Source organism: Mytilus galloprovincialis, chromosome 5 (genome assembly GCF_965363235.1).
Source record: "Mytilus galloprovincialis chromosome 5, xbMytGall1.hap1.1, whole genome shotgun sequence".
Taxonomy (NCBI): Eukaryota; Metazoa; Mollusca; class Bivalvia; order Mytilida; family Mytilidae; genus Mytilus; species Mytilus galloprovincialis.
This window is the reverse complement of record NC_134842.1, coordinates 25,556,158-25,583,936: the sequence shown is the minus strand read 5'-3', so window position 1 is coordinate 25,583,936 and position 27,779 is coordinate 25,556,158. Positions and strand designations below refer to the sequence as shown.

General features: G+C 30.5%; 1 protein-coding gene and 1 long non-coding RNA gene across 3 annotated transcripts in view; both read right to left on the bottom strand.

Annotated features, from left to right (window-relative positions):
* The window catches only part of LOC143075473 (uncharacterized), a 425,173-nt gene that overhangs the window by 2,846 nt on the left and 394,548 nt on the right, over window positions 1-27,779 (bottom strand). The window lies entirely within an intron of this gene.
* Window positions 576-22,488, bottom strand: LOC143075469 (beta-1,3-galactosyl-O-glycosyl-glycoprotein beta-1,6-N-acetylglucosaminyltransferase 3-like). Of its 2 annotated transcripts, none has more exons than XM_076250883.1 (2): window positions 22,408-22,488; window positions 576-2,491 (listed from the first exon to the last, which is right to left on the bottom strand). In XM_076250883.1, the coding sequence occupies exon 2, from the start codon at window positions 2,239-2,241 to the stop codon at window positions 709-711; it is 1,533 nt and encodes a 510-aa protein (XP_076106998.1). In that variant the 5' UTR covers window positions 2,242-2,491; window positions 22,408-22,488; the 3' UTR covers window positions 576-708. The 2 variants fall into 2 exon arrangements, with proteins under 2 accessions (XP_076106998.1, XP_076106999.1); XM_076250884.1 differs by lacking the exon at window positions 22,408-22,488 and adding an exon at window positions 7,627-7,724.

Sequence of the window (27,779 nt, the reverse complement as noted above, 5' to 3'; positions counted from 1 at the left end):
ATGGTTTTCTTTCATAATATGTCTCATAATTTTTGAATATATGTTATTACTTGTCGTTATTGCTGTATAAAATCTGTTTGCTTTTTCAATAATTGAAAATTGAATTAAATTTCATTCAACAAAGACAGGTAAAGTATAAAAAACAAAGGGACACTGTCCCATGCAAATAATGACCTCATAGCCAAAAATAAATTTAACATTTTATAGCAACGTCATAATCCAAAAAGAATTGAACTAGAATGTGGAATATTCACAAGTGTTGCGTGCAATTCAATATCGCTTCAAAGTTACATTATTGGTATAAAATGCGGAGATTGTGCCATAATTAACGCACTGTTGAAATAATAGGGTTATTGCACGAATATGGGTGTGAACAGAATCTCTCGTAGACTAATACATATTGCTATCGAAAGTTTTATTCTGTTCATGGTCGTATTCACTTTATAGATAAATATAATGCAACAAACATGACAAAACATATTATGCAAAAATTAATACGGATTTGGAGAAATTATTATTTAATTTGAACGCAAACAATGATCAACACAATGTAATTTTCTAATACACTTACAAACTAAATTAATAATATTATTTTATTTACATATTCATATGGATGAATTATTCTCTCCGAATTTACAGCATTGTTTTGTTTAATTTGGCACAATTTAGCGTTTTATATCTTGAAATAAATGTCTGTGAATAAAATATTCACTTTTTACCGTATATCTGATACACATTGATAGAGCTTCCAGCCATATCCAGTCCTGCTTCATTTTGTATATTTCTTTCAAAAAGAGTGTAATTTTTCTGGTTCCTTTGATTTTCTAGCCAGACGGTTTTTTGACGAGATAAAAACTCTGGATCTTTTTGCATATTTGATATCGCTGCATAAAATTTACTGTGAGGAAGATTGTGATAATGGTACCAGTCTTGAAGGTGAACAGCAGGATGATATGTCTTATTTCTGACCAAAGACTCCAAACAATCTAAGACAACCTTGTCCTGATATTCATCAAACTTGTTGGCAAATAACTGTCTCTGACCAACAAGCCATGGTAAGTCATTTCTACTGAAAACACACACACCTCTCAAAAATTTTCCAGAGCATTTGACCCTATCTCCTTCCCATATTATTGCTCTGGATAAGAACGTTCCGTAGCGATGGCGAACCTCCGACATGTAGCCACCTGGGGCCCACGGTAGTGTATTTACTGTAGCCCATATATTCTCTTCCGGTGAATATGTATCATTGAGCCAGCTAATATAGTCCTGCACAACGTCATCAGAAAGTATGAAATTGACGAACTCTCTGGTAAAAGCACCGTACGCACTACCTTTACTCATTTGCATTTTATATTTGAATGGCTCTTTTTCCTTTAAAGAATCAACTAATTTATGAGCGACTATTTTATGAACCTTTTCGTACCTCCATTTTAAAAATACCGGCAGACTATATGACTCGATATCATTAGCACCGTTCAATGCTTGAAGAATTTTTACCATTTCCAAATTTGACTTTAATGGAAATTCCTGTCCAGTTAAATTAATGTAGTATTTCCATTTTACATTCGATTTAGAAACTATTTTCATACACTGAAAGTCAGTTTGCATATGCGAAGAGCTTGCATATACCACATTAATTGGATTTTGCACAACATGTACATTTGGTATGCATTTACTAATACTCGTCATCAGTTCCATGAGGAGCTTTGGAGCCTTACCATCTATGTAAATACAATACACATTGTGGGAGCGATAAATCGTTCGAAGAAGACGCTCAGCTTGTTCTGGAAGGCGATGAAATTTTATAGCAAAAGCCAGCGGATAGGCTCTTTCCTCTTGCGATACTGGAAAAGTTTCATATCCATGGACTAATTTGAGTAACGAACAGTTTGATACTAAGTTGTATAGTCGACACTTTCCTGTAGCTTTACGACTAATTAAAGGCGTGACTGGTTTATTGCCCATAAAGTATGCAGCGCAACTAGTACCGATTCCTTTTATGGGGAGACAGCTGTCCGTTAATCGATTTTCATTTCCAGTTCGGACCTCAGTACATGGTGCTGGATTGTCTCTATACAAATTGTCAATTTTTGGCGCTAAAATTACATTTTCAGGTGATGTTGGATTATCCTCAACCAAAAGAACTTGTCTTCCAGTATTTGTCCATAAACCAAGAAAGGTTACGAATGAAACTATTTGTATACAACAAGTGGTAATACACCAATTTCGTAGCGGCATTGCTGATGTGCAGTAGTCCCATCACAAGTTATACGAAAATCTCTCCAAAGTCCATGTCTACCTTTAACATTTAGCTTTTAGTAATGTCACTTCACTACACTCGGATGCGATGTTTTCGCCTTTTTTTCTGAACAGCCAGTTATACACGTCTTCTCATACAGAATATATCCTTTGTTATTTTTCTCAGTCAACTTTCATACTTCTTTATTATTTTGGTCATCCGTGTATTTCATTGATTCTAAGATACAGCCTGTGGAAAAGATAATATCGTAATAAAGCTATTTACATTGGTACAGGCTATAAACCATACAAGTTAATTTTAACAACATAAAACTACCATTAACTTTATTGACTGACGAGGTTCCTTTGACAGTTTTTTTTATCCACTCTCCTCCCTAGGGATATTCCCTAAAATATCATAGTAAACACACGAACATATTTATTTGTGTTTGTAAACAATTTGCATGAATGAATGAAGTAGGTAGGTGTAACCAAGTACAAAAATAAACTCGGAAATTATGAATGAATGCGCTCACGATTTACATCATCGAAACTAATATGTTTCAAGTGTTAGTAATGTTACATCATTTAAGGGCATTGTCTAATAGACAAAAAAGCAATGAAGTCGAATGAAAGTCTAATGACAGATTGTAAGACTTAGTATGCTTTATTGTATAACCTTCTTCTTTAATGACTTGACAGCGATTTCTATAGCAGTTGGTTAAAATATCTGACCAGTTGAACAATTATATTAGATAGAGCAAATTGCAATTGGTGGAGAGCAACACATACATCAAATCACAATAAACAAAATAAATTAATGTATTATCAGTATGTCGTTCATATCTCTCAGGCGTTGTTTTAAAAAAAAGAATAACGTAAAATGACGACGTCAAAATCCAGGATATATACGTACAACAAATTCATCTCAAAAAGGTTATAAATTAAGTACGGTTTGTAATAATACTTGATGTGGTTGGAAATAACACTATAACAAATCTATAGCCCTCTTGCTCGGCTATTTTGTTATGTCATAGTAAACATATATATAGGAATTTAACACGTATTTCTTCAAATTAAACAACGAAGAAGATGGACGTATTAAATCTAAAACTTCTAGACTCAGTCAATCCTTTATGAAATGCGCTCAGCTAAGGATAACCAAATATTCTAAAAGGAATATTTTAAATTCCCATGGAGAGAGTTATATTGACTTGACAAGGGAAACACCCTTGCGTGATTTTATGCAGACTGAAATTATACCTCTCCCGTTATTTTATTTAACTTGAAAAATAGATTCAGGATTACGCAAATAAGTTGTTAACCATAGAAAAGAAGGAAAGAAAAATAAAAGAACTAAAAAGAAATATTTAACATATTAAAATCGGAATCATCCCATTCGTATTTATGTGCCCAAATAATTCCATGGGGATATATAAACCGTTGGACGTCGCGTACGGTGTTGGTGTTAGTTTTAGTAACGTTAGTTTGACGTTATTTTTCATGCATTGTATAAATAACGTCGTACTTTTTTCATTTCGTGCAGCTCAATCATACAGCATAATTTATATGAGCGGTTTGCTTGATTTGCTACGTATAGAACCGAAATGCAAAAGCGGCACATATTTTTTTTAAGTACAGTTAAATTAAAACAGAAAAATAATATTCATTTCAATTAGTATCCCTTTGGAGCAAAGATATTTTCTCATTCTTTTGATTGAAACAGAATATTTAAAAAAAAAAGTTTAAACCACTGTCTTTTCTGCTGCTTTTTCTTTTATTTTAAACATATTTATTTATAGTGGATTGGGAAACAAATTATTACAACTTATATTAATTCGTTTCCACTTTGAGGGTGCGAGTGCTTCCTTGTAGCCTTAGCCTGCTCTTTTCGAAATCTAAAAGGGTGACTTTTACGTGCAAGAGATATTGCTCTCTCTTAACACGGGTCAGTCATTTATCTTCCGACGGACTATCATTGTTTCACAGTACCATCATACTCGCAAATGGTGTCAAGGGCTTTTTCTTTTATCCGCTTTTGATAATTTCCAGGCTAGAACGGACTTTTAAAATTTGATTTTAAAATTTTATTGGTATATTTTAATGGACATGATATGTTTTAAATTGTGCTGTCTTGCTTCTATTTAAAAAAAATATTGATCATTAATCATTTATCATAAAATGGATTAAAGCATTGCTCTAAAATAGGCATTGATCATTTCCTTTTTCGCTCGAATGGGTTAAAAATCTTGGGCTAAAATGGGATTTACTTTGGCGCTAAAACGTTACACTTTTTTCTCTAAAATGTTCTACCAATGCGCTAAAATTTCCTCCGCCGAAACAGATACAGATACTTATGTTAATTAGATTCGATAAATATCTGTTAAGATATTGTATCCAAAAAAAAATTATAAAAAAGTTATGGTTTTGCATGATAAGATATTTGCTACAGAAGTCTTTGAGGGCCATGCATGCAATTTTACTTTTTTCAATTTGATATAACAAATAAATTGTAATATAACAGATTATCAGTTTGATATAACAAATCATGTTAATTTGAAATAAAAAATTATAAATTTGATATATCAGATCCCTTTTGCACTGATTGTGCATGTGTCTTCTCTTCTAGATCTCGCGCATGGGTCTTTGTTTTTAATAAAAAGTGTGCAAACAAAATAAATATTGAACCAAATATATAAAGAAAAATGCAAGGATGAACTTAAGGATGTTTCATTAATCCTTGTATGTGCCCATCGAAATTGATAAAGAAACATGCCAGCGGGATTTTGAGGAAGGGGAAGCATTTTTTATCCTTGCATGTTCCTATGTCCCTAGAAACACACTATCCATTATTTCTGATTTGAAAATGTGCAATATAAATTGATCCTTTTTCTATTATAATCGTTCGTTCTAAGACACTAGGTCCCATGTACTGAATAGAGAACGTTCAAACTAGTCACCCAAACTGCCTCAAATAAAACATAAAAGGGGAGGGCGAGTGTTTCAGAAACATTAAACCTGTTAAGAAAGTTTTGAATAAGCATTCAATGACATATTTGTCGCTGGACGTTAGATAAACAATGAATCAATACACAAAAAATGCGCCAATTTGGGTTACGCAATGTTTCAATCAATCTCATTATTATAATTAAATCATACTATTGGTAGAGAAATTGACAATTTGTTATATCAAATTGACAATTTGTTATTTCTAATTGATAATTTGTTATATCAAATTGATAATTTGTTATATCAAATTGATAATTTGTTATATCAAATTGATAATTTGTTATATCAAATTGATAATTTGTTATATCAAATTGATAAATTGTTATACCAAATTGATAATCGGTTATATCAAATTGAAAATTTGTTATATCAAATTCATTATCTGTTATATCAAATTCATAATTCGCTATATCAAATTCATAATTCGCTATATCAAATTCATAATTCGGTATATCAAATTGGAAATAGTTAGTTAGCATGGCACGTAAAGGCTTCCGTAATTTGCGACGTTAGGCAGTACATGTCACGTTTTACAGAACGTAACGTCAAAACAAATAAAAAAGCATGGTGTGACATTATGACTAGACAAAAGTAGTCGCTGACTGTGTCGTTAATACTTCCGACATGTGATCGAAAATGGGTTCAAAAAAATCCCTGAACAGTAAATTTTAATGTTATATAGTTTTTTTTGTGTTCTTGTAATTTCAAATTTTCCCCGTCCAAAACTGTTTAATAAGACTTATCATACTTGTAACAAAAATGTAAAAAACGGCGTTTTGTGACATTTTGACTAGACAAAAACAAAAAGATCGCGTTTATTTTTTTTTCAATATTTTCTCTTAAAACTTGGACACATTTTTTTTTCATACACTTAAAAAAAATGTTTTCACGTTTGAATAAAATTTCATATCGTAGAAAAGACTGCAACTGCCTATTACTTTCCATAAGACACATAACAAATACGCCAAAACGTCAGAAAACGGCGAGTGTGACATTTCAACGGATTTAATAAAATGAACAATTCAGGACTTAATTTAAACAATACTTACTAATTGAAGACATAGAAAGTTGTATATGTATTGTATAATTTTGACACAGGAAGGGTGGATATGTAAATTGTGGTTTGGATCTGCAACAATCGTTCGAATTTTAAAGAGCTCCAAACAATATGCCAGATTTGGGTTTTGTGACAGAAATGCAAATTTCAAAAAAATCATTAATTCTGCCACGATCTTTTGAAATGTGGTAACAAAACTTTTTATTTTTTTTCCTTATTATATACGGAATAAAAAGATATATCATTTTCGGAATAATCTATTTGAATTACCTTTTAAAATCAGTCTTAACTTCACCCCTATCCATATTTTTTTTCTATTTTCGGCTTGACCACAAAACAAAGTGAACTTTTCGTCCTGGTCAGACGGGTCCAGTTAACGATGACGTCATAAATAAAACATACACCATTTACACCAAAGACTACTCTTGCTAGGAGTACAACTTTTTTTTAATATATTTTAAAAATGACAAGAATAACTTCAATGCAACGCTGATCATATGTCGCGGTGTTACTTGTCTACACGCTCAAAATCAGTGTTACAAATGTATTAGGGATCATTCGAGTAAAAAATGAATAAAAATATTGATTTTAAGGCATATTCCATTTCTACTTTTAATTACGCACATTTTGATGTATACATTTATATAGTTATCAATTCCGAAACTTCTAACAAATGCAATAAAGGCGAACTGGAAAGCAAACCCCGTATTATCACCAACACCGTACGCGACGTCAACAAGAGAATTGCTGGTTAATTATGAATAAAATGTTGAGGACGTTTATTTGCAAAAAACAAAGATATGAAATAATAACTTACCAGATTAAAGTTCAATAAATAATGATAAAAACTACAGAAGATGTAATATGTAATATGATGGTATGTGCAGATTACTTATATAAAAAAATGCCAATGAGACAACTATCCACTGAAGTTCAAATGAAGTGGATGTACGCATGCGCAATTAAAGTCAACCGTACGGCCTTCAACAATGAGAAAAACCCACACCGTACGGTCGGCTAAAAAAGGCCCCGATATGAAAACTTTGAAATAATTTAATTGTGAAAACTAACTTACGGCCTAACGTAAATTGTAAAAATGTTTGAAATTACGAAAACAACTTGTGTCCAACATACATTTTCCATTATTAATTCGTGAACATTCAAGAAGCATTTGCCAATGGACATTAAGAATCAATTTATAAATATAAATGAGTTTTAATTGTTTCAGACTGCGATATGTACCTATAATCTCGCGTTTATTTCGAGAATATTCCATTTTTTTATTGAATAATTCTAAAGAACCTATTTTTGATACTCACTTTTAATGTTCGTTCTAATCATGGATGTTTTTCTTAAAGATATTTTTCGTTCATGCCTCCATATACCAAGATGCATCATTTCTATCAATCACATTACATATATTAATAGTTTTTAAGTAGGAACAACGCTGTTGGTTCATTTTACATAGCATTTTACAAAATAAAAGATGTTTCGGTAACATTTTATATACACCATAATTAATTTAAATATTTTTTATATACAACTTTTGGTGACATTTACATTCAATTTTATTCTAATGTTAAACCTAGCGGAAATTAACATAAAATGCGATTCAAGGATATAAAACTAAATGTTCAAAGCTTGTATCATTTAAATCTACATGTCCGGTACATTTCATTTCAATACACTAGAAGGTTATAACAAGGACATCGGAAAAAAATGTCTGCCCGGAGATACAATTTGACTGGACATAATTTTGATTTTTATCTGTTAAAACGATCGAATCGGACATTTTTTAGTCTTTCGTTTTCTATTCTGACCATAAATGGGTGGGTTTATAGAAAATGTAATCGGTAAAAAATTGCGGTTTTAGCATGGTTCAATAGTACGTAAAATTGACCTTTAATCTTTAATTAGGGTAATTTTGTGATCTTACAACATATAATAGCCATGATTGTGCATTGGAATCTGAGAAACAAGATTATATCTTAAAATTTTAAATATACATATACATAAACAAGAGTAAATTCAAGAAATCAAATGGTCAATTAAGTGTCCTTGAAGGTTAAAGTTCATTTTAATTGTTACGGAGTTATCTTGATGAATATGATTGTAAGACTAAAATTTCAATTTACAGATATTATATCAATGTTCCCCATCAAGCCCCTGAGACAAGTAGCCCTGATTTATACTAGTACAACAATCTATTAGTAATTGATTTACTATTGCTAGTACTAAATAAATATCATACCTACATGTAGTTTGGGAAAGGCGTACTTATTTATAGCGTATTTTTGACGTACATGTATGTAGAACACCATCAAGTTTTATTTTTATTCTTTAAGTATCAGGTACAAATAATCATTGCTGTCTCTGCGTTTAAATTGGATAAAAGAAGTTTTAAGGAACCACGCCATATTCTCTATGTTTGTGCCTGTCCCAAGTCAGCAGCCTGTAATTGCAGTGGTTGTTGTTTGTTTATTTGTTACATATTTGTTTTTCGTTCAATTTTTGTACATAAATTAGGCCGTTAGTTTTCTTGTTTGAATTGTTTTACATTGTCATTTCGGGGCCTTCTATAGCTGACTGTGCGGTATTGGCTTTGCTTATTGTTGAAGACCGTACGATGACCTAAAATTATTGTTAATTTCTATGTCAATTTTTCATACAAACGAAGCCAATCATTAGAACTAGTTCGACTCTTGCTTTACGGCACTAGCCAATCTTCTGACAACGGATAAAAAAGAACGTTACCAGCTGCCTCGTTTGAACTGATGACATAAGACTGCAACTTTTTAAAACGATATTATATTATTTTGGATTGGAAAAACTACTGGATATGCAGATAAAAGCATTACAAACACAAATGTCAAGGTCACAAAATTGTTACTTGTTTTTATGTGATAATAATTATAATGTTTTTTGATTATTACATAAATTATGTTTCAATAATTTGCTTAATTATTGAACAATATACATGTATGATACATACATAGCTACCAATGAAGAAATATATTGTAGGGGTTTAAGATAATGTATAATTTTAGATTTGGTTTTATTTCGTAAATTGGATGATTTATCTGATGAACAAATACTTGACCGATTTGCAGATTTTAAAATCAATTAATTTGAAACATCAGTGATTTTCCCAATTAGAAATCTGATATAGTAAATATATTATATCTTTAAATCTTCTTTGATATACATGTCGTACTGATACACATCATGACCTGAGGGCATCTACTGCTAATTTCTCATTATATAACAAATGTCAAGTAATTGATTTACAGACCTTTACATATAATAAATTTATCAAGATCTCCATTTTATTAGTTAATAACGATCGCCACTGTATTTTGCTGTATTTTGATAGGTTAGATATTAATAATGCATGTTTGGACTGGTTTTAAAGTCCAGTAACAAATATAAGATGCAAATCAGGACAAGAACATGTTAATGTGATAGAAATCATAATCCTGATTTGTACTCTGAAGACACAATATCAATGTGCCAGAAAACAACGTGTAAGTCTGCCTGAGAAATGTAACATTACCCAGGCTCATTATTCTACACCTAGTCCGAGTGGACTTCATCCCCAATTGTAAATGACATGTGCTTAGCTGAGTTCAGTTTGAACTGACCAGGGATCTAACCCACGACTATTTGGTACTAAATAGGACGAACAAGGCGGTCGAAAACATAAAGATCCAATCTTAAAAATATTCCTGACTTGGTACAAGCATTTTCTTATGTATTTGTACATGTATCAGTTCCTTGTATAATTCGTTTTACCTAAAGCGCGGAAAGCGGCTGGTACTCACAAATAAGTGACTACATATTGTTTAAAGAAAACACAACCATCCTTTGGTCGTTTTAAGTGGTAGGGAATTGCCGAAGGCCATAATTGATCGAATTATTTACTCATTGAAAAAGGAAAATCACAAACGTTAAAATAATATGTTATGTTTATGATTAATATCAGAATACAATTTACCAATCCTTTTCATATAGATTAGTCGTGACTGTTACATTACCCAGGCTCATTATTCTACACCTAGTCCGAGTGGACTTCATCCCCAATTGTAAATGACATGTACTTAGCTGAGTTCAGTTTGAACTGACCAGGGATCTAACCCACGACTATTTGGTACTAAATAGGACGAACAAGGCGGTCGAAAACATAAAGATCCAATCTTAAAAATATTCCTGACTTGGTACAAGCATTTTCTTATGTATTTGCACATGTATCAGTTCCTTGTATAATTCGTTTTACCTAAAGCGCGGAAAGCGGCTGGTACTCACAAATAAGTGACTACATATTGTTTAAAGAAAACACAACCATCCTTTGGTCGTTTTAAGTGGTAGGGAATTGCCGAAGGCCATAATTGATCGAATTATTTTGGTTTGGTCACGTTTCTCCAACATTTGGTAATTAGACTAAAACAACATTAGGGATTATGGGGTCCTCTTAAGGGTGTGGTCACGTTTCTCCAACATTTGGTAATTAGACTAAAACAACATTAGGGATTATGGGGTCCTTTTAAGGCGGCACGGGACGTTTGCGCTTTTTCATAGGACATTTGCGCTTTTTTTGTGGACACTTGCGCTTCAAAACATAGGACATTTGCGCTTTTTAAAAATGGACATTTCCGCTTTTTACATAGGACATTTGCGCTTTTTTTATATATATATCTATATATTTTTTTTCTTTACTAGTCACTATAACTTTAAAATCCATGTTCACTGTGTAAATGTGAACTAACTAATGACAAATATAAGTTAAATTTATTTATGTAATGATTTACTTCTCATTAAGATTACAGGTAGTCGACTATAGGTAAAAAGCGCAAATGTCTGGTGAATTTAATACAGGTGAATCAAAATTAAAAGCGCAAATATCCATAGTATTTGAAGCGCAAATGTCCTATCGTTTTACAGGTAAAAAAGCGCAAACGTCCTGTGCCCTCTTAAGGACTGGATCTTGATATCTACCTGTAATTCACCTGTTCTTGACCAAAATATTCTTAAAAAGGTATATATTTTTTAAAGATATATATATATTTTTTAATAGTCTCCCAAAATTGTAAAAGTCCATATAGTCTAACACAGTGATGTATTTTTTTATTTTATATAAAAAAAAGAAGATGTGCATGGTATGATAGACAATGAGACAACTCTCTACAAGAGACAAAATGAAACAGAAGTTAACAATTATACATAAAAAAGAAGATGTGGTATGATTGCCAATGAGACAACTATTCACAAGAGACCAAATGACACAAACATTAACAAATATAGATCACCGTACGGCCTTCAACAATGATCAAAGTCATACCGCATAGTCAGCCTTAAAAGGACCCGAGAAAACAAATGTTTAACAATTCAAACGAGAAAACTAACGGCCTAATTTATGTACAATATAATGAACGAAAAACGAATATATTACACAGCAACGACAACCACCGAATTACAGGCTCCAACACTCCCCCTTATCTTGAGACTTTATTCAAAATTCTTAGTCAACTTGCATTAATTGTCCACAGCTCAAGTAACAAATCGAAAATACTAGTAGTGCACAATATTCACCAAGCCAGTTCCCACAGTTAAACACTATATAGATCACGACGCGACGTGATGTACCCAATTTGTATCAGCTCCGTTTTCGTAGAAAAAGTGGACAGATATACGACTGACTATTTCATCTGCTAAGACAGCATACCACGTAAACTGGCTTCGGCTCTAGTGATATACAGACAGAACGACTAGGTAGATATACGGTTCTTCGCACTAGAAGACAATCGCTTTTGGTGACTTTTTACATAAATAAAACTTGGCTGTTTTGCATCGGTTTAGATTTTAACATCTACATGTAACACAAATACAAAAATATATCAAGTAATAGAATACATTACTAATTTCGATTTTTCGTGTTACTTTTAATAAAAAAAATTATTTAAAAAAAAATAATTTTGAGATTATTTCTTCATAATTTTTTATGAAATTTTCAGTTTGATTAGAATTTCCCTTGTTTATTTAAAGATTTTTTTTGTTGAATAACCTTTTAAATTTTGTAAATCAAATACGGCGGATGAAAATAATTACGTAACCGTTTCTTGTTATACTCGACCAAAAATATATGGTTTGTTAATGTTTTGATATAAATATTTTTAAACAATATCCCTTTTTACAATATTTTAGTTAAGACCTGATATAGTTGAATTACAAGTATCACAATGCCAGTCCTTATGAGGACCCCTTATCCCTTATGTTGTTTTAGTCTAATTATCAAATGTTGGAGAAACGTGACTAAACCAATTATTTACTCATTGAAAAAGGAAAATCACAAACGTTAAAATAATATGTTATGTTTATGATTAATATCAGAATACAATTTACCAATCCTTTTCATATAGATTAGTCGTGACTGTTACATTACCCAGGCTCATTATTCTACACCTAGTCCGAGTGGACTTCATCCCCAATTGTAAATGACATGTGCTTAGCTGAGTTCAGTTTGAACTGACCAGGGGTCTAACCCACGACTATTTGGTACTAAATAGGACGAACAAGGCGGTCGAAAACATAAAGATCCAATCTTAAAAATATTCCTGACTTGGTACAAGCATTTTCTTATGTATTTGTACATGTATCAGTTCCTTTTATAATTCGTTTTACCTAAAGCGCGGAAAGCGGCTGGTACTCACAAATAAGTGACTACATATTGTTTAAAGAAAACACAACCATCCTTTGGTCGTTTTAAGTGGTAGGGAATTGCCGAAGGCCATAATTGATCGAATTATTTACTCATTGAAAAAGGAAAATCACAAACGTTAAAATAATATGTTATGTTTATGATTAATATCAGAATACAATTTACCAATCCTTTTCATATAGATTAGTCGTGACTGTGATCAAAGCCAAGGTCAGGATGTACAAATTATTTTGGGTAATGCGCAATATTTGAACGTATATAAAGATTTACAAGAAGCTTTAAGACAAACAGTTTCAATCAAAAAGATGGGATAGATTGGTACGCCTTATTTATCATAGTATTATTGTTCTATTTTGAGTTGAAAAACGACTTTCCTCTGCTTGATCTATTTACTAAAAAACGTTTATAAACACAAGTGGTTATTAGTGAACACGCAAAAAAAGTATATCATTTAGAATAATTGATATAATATTTTGTCAATTTAAATAAAAAATGTGTTGATGACGAGATTGCGATCATCTCCATTGATTTCTATTATTGGTACTTATACAGATAAAGATGTATTCAGTTAAAATAAAACCGATAAGGTGCCAGCATTAAGTTTTTGTCAGTTTGGGCTTTAACGGTCCAGTACTTAATTGTGTTAATGATTTTAAAATATATCAAAAGAATTTATTTCGATAAATGCTGAAGTATATGATGAATAACAGTAATATTATCAAAATTATTAAAAATTCATACAGATTTTAAAAGACATACTTTGAAAATTTGGTAACTTTTAGAGAAACTTATTTCATCAAAAAATGAAGAGAAATATAAATAACACACCGTTTTTATTTAAATAAAGATTGATTTTGTTGTCACATCCCTGACGCAATATATAAGCACACGATTTGAGTTGAGTTAGTCCTGAGTTTTATTGGTAACAGATTGATGATAAGTAACAGACGGAAATATTTGAGGATAATCCTTTGGGAAGGTAACCTCCATCCTTTTTTGTAGGAAGTCATGGGTTTAAGGTAGCACAATACAAAGATTTTTTAACTTCCAATCTTCAACCTTTAAAATGCTGTCACTTTCTTAAAACAGCATATAAATTGATAAAAGAGGTATTTATAGATAGATAAAAGATTAACCTTTTAAATGAATGCAATATTTTTGTTATGCAATCATTATGTAATCAATTATTATGCAATAAATGGCAAAATCTTGGTCAGTTTACTTGAATTAATTAAGCTCTTTCATCTCTATACTATACAGGAAATTTTAACGAAATCTTAATCAACACAGCAGGAGCTGCAAAAGGGTGTTTCAAATTTCGCTATCGTATTCGTTCTCTCATAAATCTGTAATTAGTGTGAACATCCTTATCACATACAAGTAGACAATGTTTGATTAAGTGTAAAATTTGATCTATACATTCTATCCAAAATCTGAGACACCCTTTTGTAGATAATGGCTCTAGAAACAACATGTAACAAAACCAACCCTCTCGGGGTATCCATGAAGAAGCTAATTTCAATTGAAAGTGAAATATTCTTGTAAAATTTGGTAGACACAGTTACCATTATAAGTGATTACATAATTGTTGTATAATACTAACATATACATTGTATTAATTTGAAAAGGTAATCTGTTAGCTATCCATAAATACCACTTTAAAAAAATTTATAAATTTTCAAGCATTATAAAGAAAGTTGTCATTGTATAAATAAAGACAACAGTAACATACCACTGTTCAAAAGTCATAAATCGATTGAGAAAAAACAAAAACGGGATACAAACTAAAATCGAGGGAAACACATCAACTATAAGAGGAAAACAACGAAACAACAGAAACACTGAACAGCAACAAAAACAAATGACAATGTAACATACGTGGAAACGAACTATTAGATAACAACTGCCATATTCCTGACTCGGTACAGGAGATTTTAAGAAAAAAATGGTGGGTTGAAACTTGTTTTGTGGCTAAGCAAACCTCGAGATTTATGACAATGTTTAATTTTGTAAAACCTGTATAAACCGGACGTCTACGGAACTATAAGTTATGATTGATTTTTTTTGTCATTTCATCCTGGTTTTAAACTTTAGTTAGAAATAGTGGCCATTTTAGTAACTTATCGAACTTACGCCTTTTAAATATACCATGGAGTTATTGTTTATTCCTTTTTAAAATATTATTGGTTTAAAACTAAATCTGTGATCTCTTACATGAACGTAGTTATTTGACTTCTACAAGTATTCCACAGTTTAGATTATATAGGTTTCGATTTTAGCACTGAATTGGAAATCACAAAGGTGTTCTGTTTGTAACATCCTATCGAAATTTAAATCCTTTTTATGAAGAAAAGAAAAGCATATACAAAATTGTTATGTTTCTTTTTTGCTAACACGTATTTGGGCTGATATACATAAATCTACTTAAGTAAAAGGGGATATTTATGCATATCAACCCTGTTTTTGAAAGTGACAATTTGTGTACTTGGTAAACTGCAAACAACCTATTTCTATACAATAATCAGATAAAATAATATAGATAGTCTTGAAAGTAGAAAAAGCTAATTGCTATCTTACAAATTGTGTTTAATTTGTGACTTTTTGCCTTTTATAGTAAATATGACTTTTATGTAGTCCGTTAGAAGTGATAGTAGTTACCTTATGGATACCATTGACCGATTTATCAAACATCTTGTTTTATGAAACGATGAACGTTCAAACGGCATCCTTTGTCTTTGATCAAAGACACGATATAAACTTATATAAGGCAGTCTTTTTATAGTTTTTGTCATCTTAGTTGACCCGGTACATGAAATATTTTGTTTGTCGTTGTAACGTAGTTATGTTTTCCATAATAATGTATGGCCGGAGTACAAAGAAACCATAACAAAGTGTGTAAATTATTAAGAAGAAAAGAGATGTGTTTAAGACATAAATGGCTGCGTCAAAATGGTTGTTATTTATAGTTTGCTGGAGTTCGATATTTTTAAGGAAGCATTTTGCTTTCCTTTTTAAGAAACCTTCTCTTCTACAAAGTAGAAGAGCTATCAACAAACTAGAGGCTCCGATGAGACATAAGACACATATATCTTCAAATGTTTGAACGTAACGGTGAATGTTTCCAGTACATATATACTGACTTGATAAAAGGTTTAAACGGTACTGGGAGTTAAATTACGAAGAATGGGTACGATCAATTGAGAATGTCTTATCAAATTTACTTTTGTATCACTCTCTGCAAAAAATGCAAAATTTCCAAAATACACAAAATGTCATTCATTGATTGCATAGAAACTAAAGTTTTAGCTTTATCAGACAAAACTGACATTATATGAATTTGGCTTGGTTCTGGTTTGTTATATCGTTTCTCTACGTTCTACGTATTTATACATGGTATTTGATGGTTTGTGAGTTCCTGACGAAGGTTAATCCAGACAAATGCTGTATTTGCAGAAAATATATCAGGTGTTGTTTGATTTATACCTAATTTTATAGCATTTAATAAAATGTACAATCGCCACTAAATTTTTTGAATATTTACTATGAAAGACTTCCTTTTTATTTGTTCACTACAGTATAGTTAGATACGGTATCAAGATATGCAATTGAAATGAAGATGTACAGAATTTAAGTGTAATTTTGACACGTAGGTAAAACAATAAAATTTAATATCACACTTTTGATCAAAATAGCATTAATTTTTACAACTTCGGGATATTAAAATTGAATTAAAATAAGAATATTATCTCCTTTTATATGCCAACAGGGTTATCATTACAAATATGTCAGTTATGATTTGCATAGTGTCGGAATAGGCAAGTAAATTAAACTGTCACATTAGATAAGTACGTTACGAACTTTAAAATTTTTGATAAAAATCAAGAATTCGCTGTTGGAATTTAAACAACAACAACTTAGAATAAAGTGTTCCTATTGTTTGTTATTAGACAAACTGTAAAAAGTAAAAAAACCAAAACACTGAGCTCCGAGGAAAATTCAAAACAGAAAACCGTAATCAAATGGCAAAATCAAAAACTCAAATACAAATGTCATATTCCTGACTTTGTACAGACATTTTCTTATGTAGACAATGGTGGATTAAAAAATTTACAACACACGAATCTTGTACGCCGCAAAACGTAGATATTCAAATAGCAATTGCTGGAAAAATTATGATACCAATCAAAAAGAAAATGCTTTGAGATTACATGATTTTATGGAAAGAATTAAAAGGAAATTCTTAAACAAAAACCATGCATATATTTACATTCTGAAGATTTTTCCCCAGGAGAATATCAAATATCTCAGTTTAGGGAGCTACCATTTGATAGGCAGGACAGGAGTTTTGAGTAAAAAAAGGGCAGGATGAGACAGGTGCAAAAAAAAGTCATGATGACAATTTAGGTAAAAAAAAGTCAGGATAAACTAATAAAAAAAAAAGGCAGGACCGAATAGAGTGAAACATAATATAAGGCAGGACAGAGATTACAACTAAAAAAAATGCAGGACCTAATGTTTCATCCTAGCCCCCCCCCCCCCCCCACCCCTAAAAATCAAATGGTAACTCCCTTAGGTATTCATTGTATTTCTGACTCGTATATACAAACAAAAGTTCAAATAAAAGTTTATGAAAATTTATTAAAAGTATAGACCGACGTAGAACCCCATACTTGGACGAGAATATAACAATCAACCAGATAAATTCGTCAAGTGGTAGTAATATAAACACATTTATAAACATACACGTTTCTATGTCGCGGCCAATACAACGATCTGACCTCAAATATATATCAATGCGAATACAGAAGCAGCAAATTCATAACACCTTATTCAAAGACTTAAACAAAACTAAGAACCATAACTTTTGAAGGATTTAAAAAAAAACCCGAGATATGATATGAGTGCCAATGAGACAACTCTCCATCCATGTCACAATTTGTAAAAGAAAAACCGTTATAGGCCAAAGTACGATCTTGGTTCACACATACCAGTAAGATATAAAGGGCCCCAAAATATGATCTGTTTGACTTTAAAAATATATATCAATAAGCTTGATTTGAAAACGTAGATTTTCTTTTTTTTCAAATTCTTGATTAAATTTTTTAATATTGAGATATCCCAAATTTAAAACACATCAATTTTGTAATTGCATGTTAATATCATAATAAATCATACGAAAAAAAATTAAGATCATATAATGCTATTGGCATCTACACATATTTAATATGTAATTATTCTGCTAAAGAATAAACTTGTTAATTCTTTAGCTTTAAGGAAATGTTAGTTTATGCTTCGTTACAATTAAGATGTTCACTAATACATCAGATAGAAAAGTGAGCTTCTTTATTTGTAGATATAATACATTGTCTTAAAGCAGTCTGAATCACTTTCAATGATTACAATGTACTGTTAAAAATTAATGAGAAATAATTATTTAAGGGACACATGCATGTATAACGTATCGCACAACTAAATCAAGTGATCATTACTACACTCTAGATTGAATGGAAAGCTGTAATTGCATTGTGACAGGGCATTGTCTCCAGTAGACCGTTAGTTTAAGGAACACATGCATGTATAAAATATCGCACAACTAAAGCAAGTGATTATTATTTCACTCTAGATTGAATGGAAATCTGATATTGCAATGTGGCAGGATAAGACCGTATGTTTAGGCTTCTTGTGAGGTCAAATATCACTCCCGACTGATTAATTTAGCTGTGTCTTTTATGAATTGACAAAATGATATGAATAACAAAAAAAAATATAAAAATAAGTCAATATTTACTTTTCTTTTCAGGCTACACCACTCATATGAATACTCTATTCCAAGAACAAAATTAAAGGAAACAGTAGTTTACGGTAAATTAAATGAGAAAACGTTGGAGGAATCGCTCGAAATAAAAAACAAAACCCCGGAGTAATACAGGACAGGGTTACATCTCCTGGTACACACGAATTACTCATCATTCGAATCTAGACTAAGTCAAAATGTGAAAATGGGCAAATGGACACAATCAATAAAGCTTGAGATCACACTTTAAGTAATGCATCTCAAATTTGGATTCAACAATATTTGAGAAAAAAACATTGTTCTCCGTTCCTGGCCAAGCTAAGCTTCATCAAGACGACTGTTAACTGAATAACCATATTTCTTTTTTAAGCTTTCTATGGTAGTTCAGGGGTATAGAAAAAAATGATAGAATATTTTATACTTTGCCAAAATGAAAATTGTATCATGCTTTCTAAAAAGTATGGGTCACCGCGCTTTTTTTTAAGGTACGACTCGTTCAAAATTGTCAAAATTTGCTTACATTGTTCATGAAAAAAAAATTTGTGCATAAAAAGAAATCTATGAGACAGAATTTTGAAATAAAATATGAGAAGATAGGTTTTATAGTATATTTTAAGAAAATAGAGAGAAAACATAAGGTCACCGAACTTTTTTTTCTTGCTACAAGTAAAAAATGAAAATGTCCCGATATGTTCGATAAGAATTTGGTACTATAAGAGTTAACTCACCTTAGATGGCTTATTAAAAAAAACGATATTCTAAAAGCACATACATTTGGTATATTTTATTACTTTTTTGATAATGCAATGAATATTTATGTTCACTTTATATAAAAAAAACAGTGTAAGCAATAAATTGCAAATCTGTCTCCAAATTTGCAGATTTGGGCAAAGAACTAGACCGATTATTTACTGTGATTGTACAATCAAGATGGCGGTATGCACCTGAACTACCTTAAAAGAATCTTATCGATGAGGTAAAATTCGAAATACAATGTTTTTTTTAACGATATCATGATTTTATATAAATTAATGTATATTAGAACGCATGAACCCCTGTGATATTCGTAATTCTTGTTTGGTTTAAATCATTTTCCAATGTAATATTTTTTTACTTATTTTCTTCTTTTTTTATTTAACATGACCATTTTTGGTGGATTTGTTTTAGCATTTAACGTTAACCAGTCATTTGTATTACTAATTGATTTGCACATTTTCAACAGCAAATATCAAATAAATTTCTCCATACATCATCACTGAATACTAACAGTCCTTATTTCAAACAGTTTAAGTTGTTTTTCTGTTAAACAATAGTACAGCAACATTTCCGTTTACATTTAAATAATTGTATTATGTTTTGTACATACATTTTCGTAGTAAAATAACATAATGATTTATTTTTATGGCATTCCATTTTTAATGGTAAAATAACTTGTATCACTTATGGATAAAGGTAATGATATGAGACGCAAATTAATGTCCAGCAGCAATTAACAAACGTTTTGTTTACATCACCTCATTTCATTCACCCTTCACAAGTAGTATGTCGATACTAATTCATTTTTGTACAACAACAACAATAACTGCAAATAAACACTTTTCTTCGTTTTAAAACAAGAAACTGCTTTGATTGTTAAGCAAGCACAATTTGAAACAACACACACTAAGAACAACGTATAATTGTCTTCAAATATTTACAAAACTAAATAATGTGACCTATCGAATTAGACTATTTACCGGATTTGTTATTACATAAGCAACACGACGGGTGCCACATGTGGAGCAGGATCTGCTTACCCTTCCGGAGCACCTGGGATCACCCCTAGATTTTGGTGGGGTTCGTGTTGCTCATTTTTTAGTTTTCTATGTTGTGTTGTGTGTACTATTGTTTGTTTGTTTGTTTGTCTTTTTCATTTTTAGCCATGGCATTGTCAGTTTATTTTCGATTTATGAGTTTGACTGTCCTCTGGTATCTTTTGTCCCTGTTTTACAATGCTTCTAAACTTTTTTTTTGTTGCTTTTCAAAACAAATTTCATTTACCGTTTTGTCACTCGTAGGAATGTTGGATAATTGATATTTTACACTCATTAAAAATACAAAATGTAAAACAATTGAAGGAAACTATCGAACTAACGGTACCCCGTGCATAAAAGCAAAATCCACAGGAAAAATACCCACACACCACAAATATTACGAACACGAGAAAATCCACGAATGTTAATCATTTAACGACACAAATGCATATAAATAGGTTGTCCAATAAGAACTGCTATCAAACTGGGACTTATTTTGCCTTCTGTTTAATCCATCCCAAAGCATCGAATTTCCCATGATCACGTGATCAAGAAAAGTTACTTTCATGAATTTTTTTTTTTTTTTAATGTTATATAAAGTAAAATATGACCCAATTTTCCTTTACAGCAAAAATTAGACGACACTAAATATAAATTAACTATATCTCTCCCCAGAAATTTTATCGTAATAGATATCACAACTTACATAAGTTTGATCATGCAGAGTGAATATTATCATAAATAATGGACAATGGATAATTAAATTTTTTGATTAAAAAAAAAAAAGAACATAAAAAAATATGTATTATCAACAATGTCTCAATCCTCTTCATTTCTCTACTACCCTTCCCCACAAAAAATAACGAAAACGGTGTGTCAATCGAAAATAAATATCTATACATACATTTTTATCCCTCCAAATTATCAAAGTGACATCTATATCTTGTTATACTTATGTATATACATAAAATTGATTTAGTGTACTATCGATCTCGTAATTCCTTACATTATTCATGTAAACAAACATACATAATAACATTATCAAGTTCTCTACAAAAATAGTTTTACGATGAACATGGATATATGTTTAATGTAGAAAGTAACTATTCGGGTTTTACAACAAAATCTCTTTATCAAATGCAATCTTGCTTATAACGTACTCTTTTTTTTGTACAAGAGGACAGACTAAATAGATATCATAACGAAGAAGTTATATATTGTGCATTTCACTGATAAATCACAATAAGGAGTTTGTTCATACTAACAAACCTTTTTTTATTCAACTAATCGTTCAATAATCTGTAGTTTAGTCTTATAACAGTAATTTATAAAATTAATTTTTTTTTAAGACTTGGTATTTTCCAATTTTCAGGAATACAAGTGAGGTATTTGACTAAAACCATTACTGTTAGAGCTCTAATGTTGCATTTTTCTTTAGTGTACGCCACATACTCTTTGGGATAATATTTTCATAATATATCATAAAATAAATTATAAATGACATAAATTAAGATTTGTTGTTTTTTAAATTATTTTCATGCTTTTGACAGCAAAAAACATTTTATTTAAATAAGTTGAGAAATAAGAACTTATTTTGGAATTTATTTCTTCACCAAAATCTTGCAGTTACCATTATGATTACGTGCAGTGACCAATATCATTATATTTAGGTCTTCGATTTGTTATCTGCATTATATATAAAAACATACATAAAATCGATAATTTTAGACAAATAATATTATTTTAAACTTTTTAGTAAGTCACTATTAATACGATCAAACAACCAATTATGTAAACATACCTTGACCTGTTAAACAATTCACAATATATATTTTCGACTTAATTTGTGGCCAATCGTCCTCTCATATTTTACTTATATAGTTATTTATGTATAGTTATAAATATTCGGTCACACCTGAGTGATCTCATAACGAAGGAGACAAAACTGCCGGTAGTCAAATAGAAAATAATTCTTAAAATTCATATAACAAATGGTGAAGGAATATGTCATTACACCTCATTAGGCAGAACAAGTACTTATTCAAAGGCTGGGTTTTGTTTTAGTTATTTATTACCTTCTTGGTACGTAAAGGTAACTTTTACAGCAAAAACGTAATTCAGATGTTTTAGTTTTATAAAGTAAATATGACCACATTTTGTAACATCTGTTATATTTCAATTTATTATTGAAACGAGGATTAGTTTCTTAACAATTATTTCAAGATTTCACCCATAACCTTTATAATTAGACACCAACATTTTTATGCAGAGCATCATTTAACCGATACAAAATTCAGAATTGTGCAAATACAACTTTTAATTTTGAATAAACGTTTGACCGTTTTGCAAGTTAATTTACTCTTGTTTGGATATTATTTTCATGACTTTAGAGTTTTAATTTTCGAGAAACCTCTGTTGTCTGTTTTTTTTATCAATATAATGAGATTATCAATGTCTCTATTGCTTTTCGGTATCAGAATAAAAAGGGTCATACATTTTACCTTACTTATAAAATCGTGCATGCCCCATACGAAGAAATGTTTTGAAAATAATGACAATTAAATTTTTTTTTATGAAAGGTATCAATTTCTTTATTTTTTAGGTCTTCGATTTGTTTTCTGCATTATATAAAAACATGCGTAACAAATATAAAAAGAAGAATAACGAATTTTCTTTAGCCGTATTTGGCACAACTTTTTGGAATTTTGGATCCTCAATGCTCTTCAACTTTGTACTTGTTTGGCTTTATAAATATTTTGATATGAGCGTCACTGATGAAACTTATGAAGACGAAACGCGGGTCTGGCGTCCTAAATCATAATCCTGGTACCTTTGATAACTATTAAGACAGTCAACTCCGTGTGAGTTTCAACGGAATACAAGATTTTTTTAGAAAGTACTTTAGTAAGTATATGTGTGGAAAATAGTTCTTTTTTTAATTTCATAGCTATAAGAGGTGCCTCGGTTGCCAGGTGGTCTAAGTATTTCTACTACTGTTATCACTAGCCAATCAACACTGAGGTTACGAGTTTGAGATCTTCTTGTGCGGGTGTACTCGACTCAAATATCAATTGAATGAATGAATGAATGAATCTTTATTGCATTAGCAACAACATTGCTTTAGCATAATACATATATACATATATGACAAATATGACAGAATACAGAGAACAATTAAACAAATTAAATAATGCAGAGATAACTTATAATAATATAAATAATATATTAACTGATAATTTGCAATCTTAGTTTCCATGCAGCTTTAAGATAATTACATAGATTTTTAGTTAAGCTTTTTGACCCAGCTTGTAACAGAAAAATTAGCTTTCGTGTATTTGGCCATGAACAATAATACTTTGGCAAAAAATTACATCTAAGTGTTCTATATGCAGAACAAATCAACACAAAAGGATATTCATCTTCAATATTATTCATTTTACAACATCTACAAATACGATTGTCTCTAGGAATATTGTCATAGCGACCTGTTTCTAAATATATTTTCAAGCTTCCACTACGTAGTTTTGTAAGTATACTGGTATTAAAATCATATTGTAAATATTTCTCCAAACAAAAATCTAGTTTGAAACATTTATAGATAGACAGTTTTTCACAAGCATTAATATTAGCATACCAGCTTTGATAATATTGATCGTTGATACGTGATTTAATAAGGTCAAATGACACATTTATCTGATCCTGGTTAATCCATATATAATTCAAACCTAAACTAAACAAAAGGTCTCTTACATTGGATGCCCAATTTTTTTTGCCATTAGTAGCATCAATACATAAAACTTTATATACATCATACACAATATTTGGTTGGTCCTTAATTAAATGCAACCAATATTTAACAATTTTTTGACTACGCTTGTTTGTTTCCTATCGAAGTTCGTTGGTTTTCTCCGAGCACTCCGGCTTCGTCCCCTCATGAAAATTACCACCACGGAATTGCCAAGAAGCGTTTTTTTATTGTGGCGTTAAACACCAACAATCAATCACTCAATCAATCAATCAATTAATCATAACTATGGCCATTCACCTTTTCCTTTATATTCAACATTAAAAGTGTACAACATATAATGTTCATTCGTTTAGAAGAATAAATCAAAGACATTTTTCAATCTTTTTTTTTAATCCGCTCATGCCTGCTTAATTCTACAACTATGCGTAGTTAAATGATACATCTAGCTTGTTTTCCTAAACAATCATAAATTAGTTGAAAAACAAAATAAATTCCTTATTAAAGTAATCTTAGCATACTGTTTACTCAATCAAAACATCATAAAAACAAAGAAATTGATACCTTTCATAAAAAAAAATTTAATTGTCATTATTTTCAAAAAAATTCTTCGTAAGGTGCATGCACGATTTTATAAGTAAGGTATTATTGAGTACAACATCAAAATATTTTTCGATGTTGAATGAAACGCTAAAGCATGGAAATCTTTGATTGGGCCATGAAAGACTGAATTGGTATACTTACAGTTTTTGTTCAGGTTTTCGAAGTTCCGAGATAATTTCTGTATCTGTATTCTATTAAACGTCGCTTTTGCATCGCAACCATACTCTATTCAAACTAAATTAAAGGCTGCATTAGTTTATTGATGTTTAAATTTCATAAATGAAAAAAAAACAAAAAAACAAGTGAAGGTAAAAATAAAAAAAAATCAGATCATGAATATGAATAGAATCAAACTTTTTACATTAGTTTTCACATATTACATTGATAAAACTTGGTTTTAGCTTCATTTTAGTTAAAATTGCATGCCAACAAAATTTGTATATTAAAAAAAAAAATGCCCAAAAATGCATATTTTCAACTTTTCTAATTTTTGCAAAATTGTTAAATGTTCTCGAATGTTTTTTTGTAGAAAGTGAAAATGTGTACAGCATAGTTAGCACTGTAGTTATTAAGTTTGGATACAACTTTACCAAATTAAATAGAAAAATGAGTGTGACTTTCTTTAGTTTTATCACCATAGCAACCGATTTTTTCCTTGGAAACGGAGTTATTATTAGCAGAATATTACAGTTTAAGAACTTAAATGTCCTTAATTGCTTCATAACTAATAAGAAAATACTTTAAAAAGCGCAAACACAACTTTGGAAAGATCAAAATGAAGACCCAGGAAGACTCAAAGTAACATGCGCAGTAGGATATTTCTTTTGTATAATCGTAAACATGAGAAAGTGAGAGGCATATACATATTGACAGATACCACATTATTCTAAGGTATAAGGAAAATTAATCACAGACATGCACAAAAATCAAATCAATATTATTAAATATAAAAGTATTAATTTAACTGCACCATATTCACATTTCGACAATTTAAGTCTTAAATGTTTGCAGTTATGCTCGATGCCAAGGCATTTTGAGAAAGTCAAAAACATACAACAAACGTTGATTAGCTTATAAAGTAAAACGGTCAAAATAAAAAAAAAACAAAAATCCCGAAATGGAATCAGGTTTATGCATATGAAAGATAAGTTCATCATGAACATCAGTTTACGGAAAAGTACTGTTCAATATTTTCAACCTCTAACTTTTCGAGTTTACTCTTATACAAAGTTGGCTTTAAATGAATTTGGCTATTTATTTTTGGTATTTTTGACATATAGTTCCTCAACGGTTTTGGTACTTATACATCTTCGGATTTCCAATGTTTGGCTTTGAGCGTTCCCGATGAAAGTAAATCCAGAAAAGCGCGTTGGAGCTAAGCAATTATAAAACGTGTTGTGTTCAATTTTTTTGTATCGTTTTTCTAAATTTCAATTGAATAGATGCGTTGAACATAGTTATTTAATTTTCAATTGTTAAGTGAGAGAACATCAACTACATATCAAAATTAAGGGAAACTGCAAACTAATGTCATTCTTCTTAATAGGTTCCTGTATGAAGTTCGGCCCATATGAATAAAGAATTAAGTCGGCAAGAAGATGGACATAATTACTTCTCAGGGGAATGTGCCTGAATTGTTTGTTGAAAAACCAGTCCTTCAAACGTATCAAATATTTTGTATATAATCATGATAGCCGGTTTGTGTTTATGTATCAAGATTTCAACTAAACGATAAAACATTATGAGGTAGCCTTTTAGAATAGTTAAAAACCATTGTTATGTTACATTGACAGGTATTTAATGTTTTCTTAATTTTGTTTATGAATGGTTAGCATGTCAAGTATTAAGTATTTTTACAGTAATTGTTTTTAAAAATCAAATGGAAATGAAACTGATTGAATTCAATGGATAATAGAGAAAAAATCCCCGTTGGTTTGAATGACTGACTGACTGGTAGTTATATATATGTTGCTTAAATAACACGATGAATATGATATAATAACTTTATTTTTGCTTCGTGTTAAAGGCCTTATTGTAACTTTGAGATGAAGAACAGTAATAAATCGTTGTTCCTTTTATTTAATGTGTGTTTGTTTTTGCTGTGCATGCACTGATTTTGTGTCATGAATGGAGACTCCATATCCTTTGCTATTTAATATAGAAAATTTATTTTTCAATTTCTGTTTTTCTGAAAGCCTCAAATTTATTTACCTCAAATCCTCATCACAATCAAAGGACAATAAATGCTGTAATATTGAAAATAACAGCAAATTTGATATCTACAAAACACAAAACAAATTTGTTACAGACAATAACAACTATAATATTAAAAAGGATAGCAAATGATATATTTACAAAAGAACAATGTACTCAATCGTCTATGATCCTCGTGTGCTGCCAAACATATAACCTTGTAGTCACGTTGTGTTTGTTAAAGCTAACATATAATGACCCGAACATCCCTGATAGATGGATGTCTATATTAAAACATAAAACACCTTAATCGAAAATATTTGTCATATAAATACAAGTACAAAAGTTTATTGTTAAAATGTGATAAATAAGCATGTGATCAAATAAGTTACAGGATTTTAACATTTTTTTCATCATTATGTTAACTGGACCGAAAAGAGAAAAAAGAAAGAATAAAAAGAGGAAAAATTAAACTTAGTTAAAATTGCAATTTTTTTTATTCAATTGACAAAACAACTTTTATAATTTAAGAGAATGTGGCGTACCGTACCTGTCGTCAATGGAACTGGCGACATAAGTAGACATCTTAACGGTTACAACCAGTTCTATACAATAGTATGGTTTCGATACAA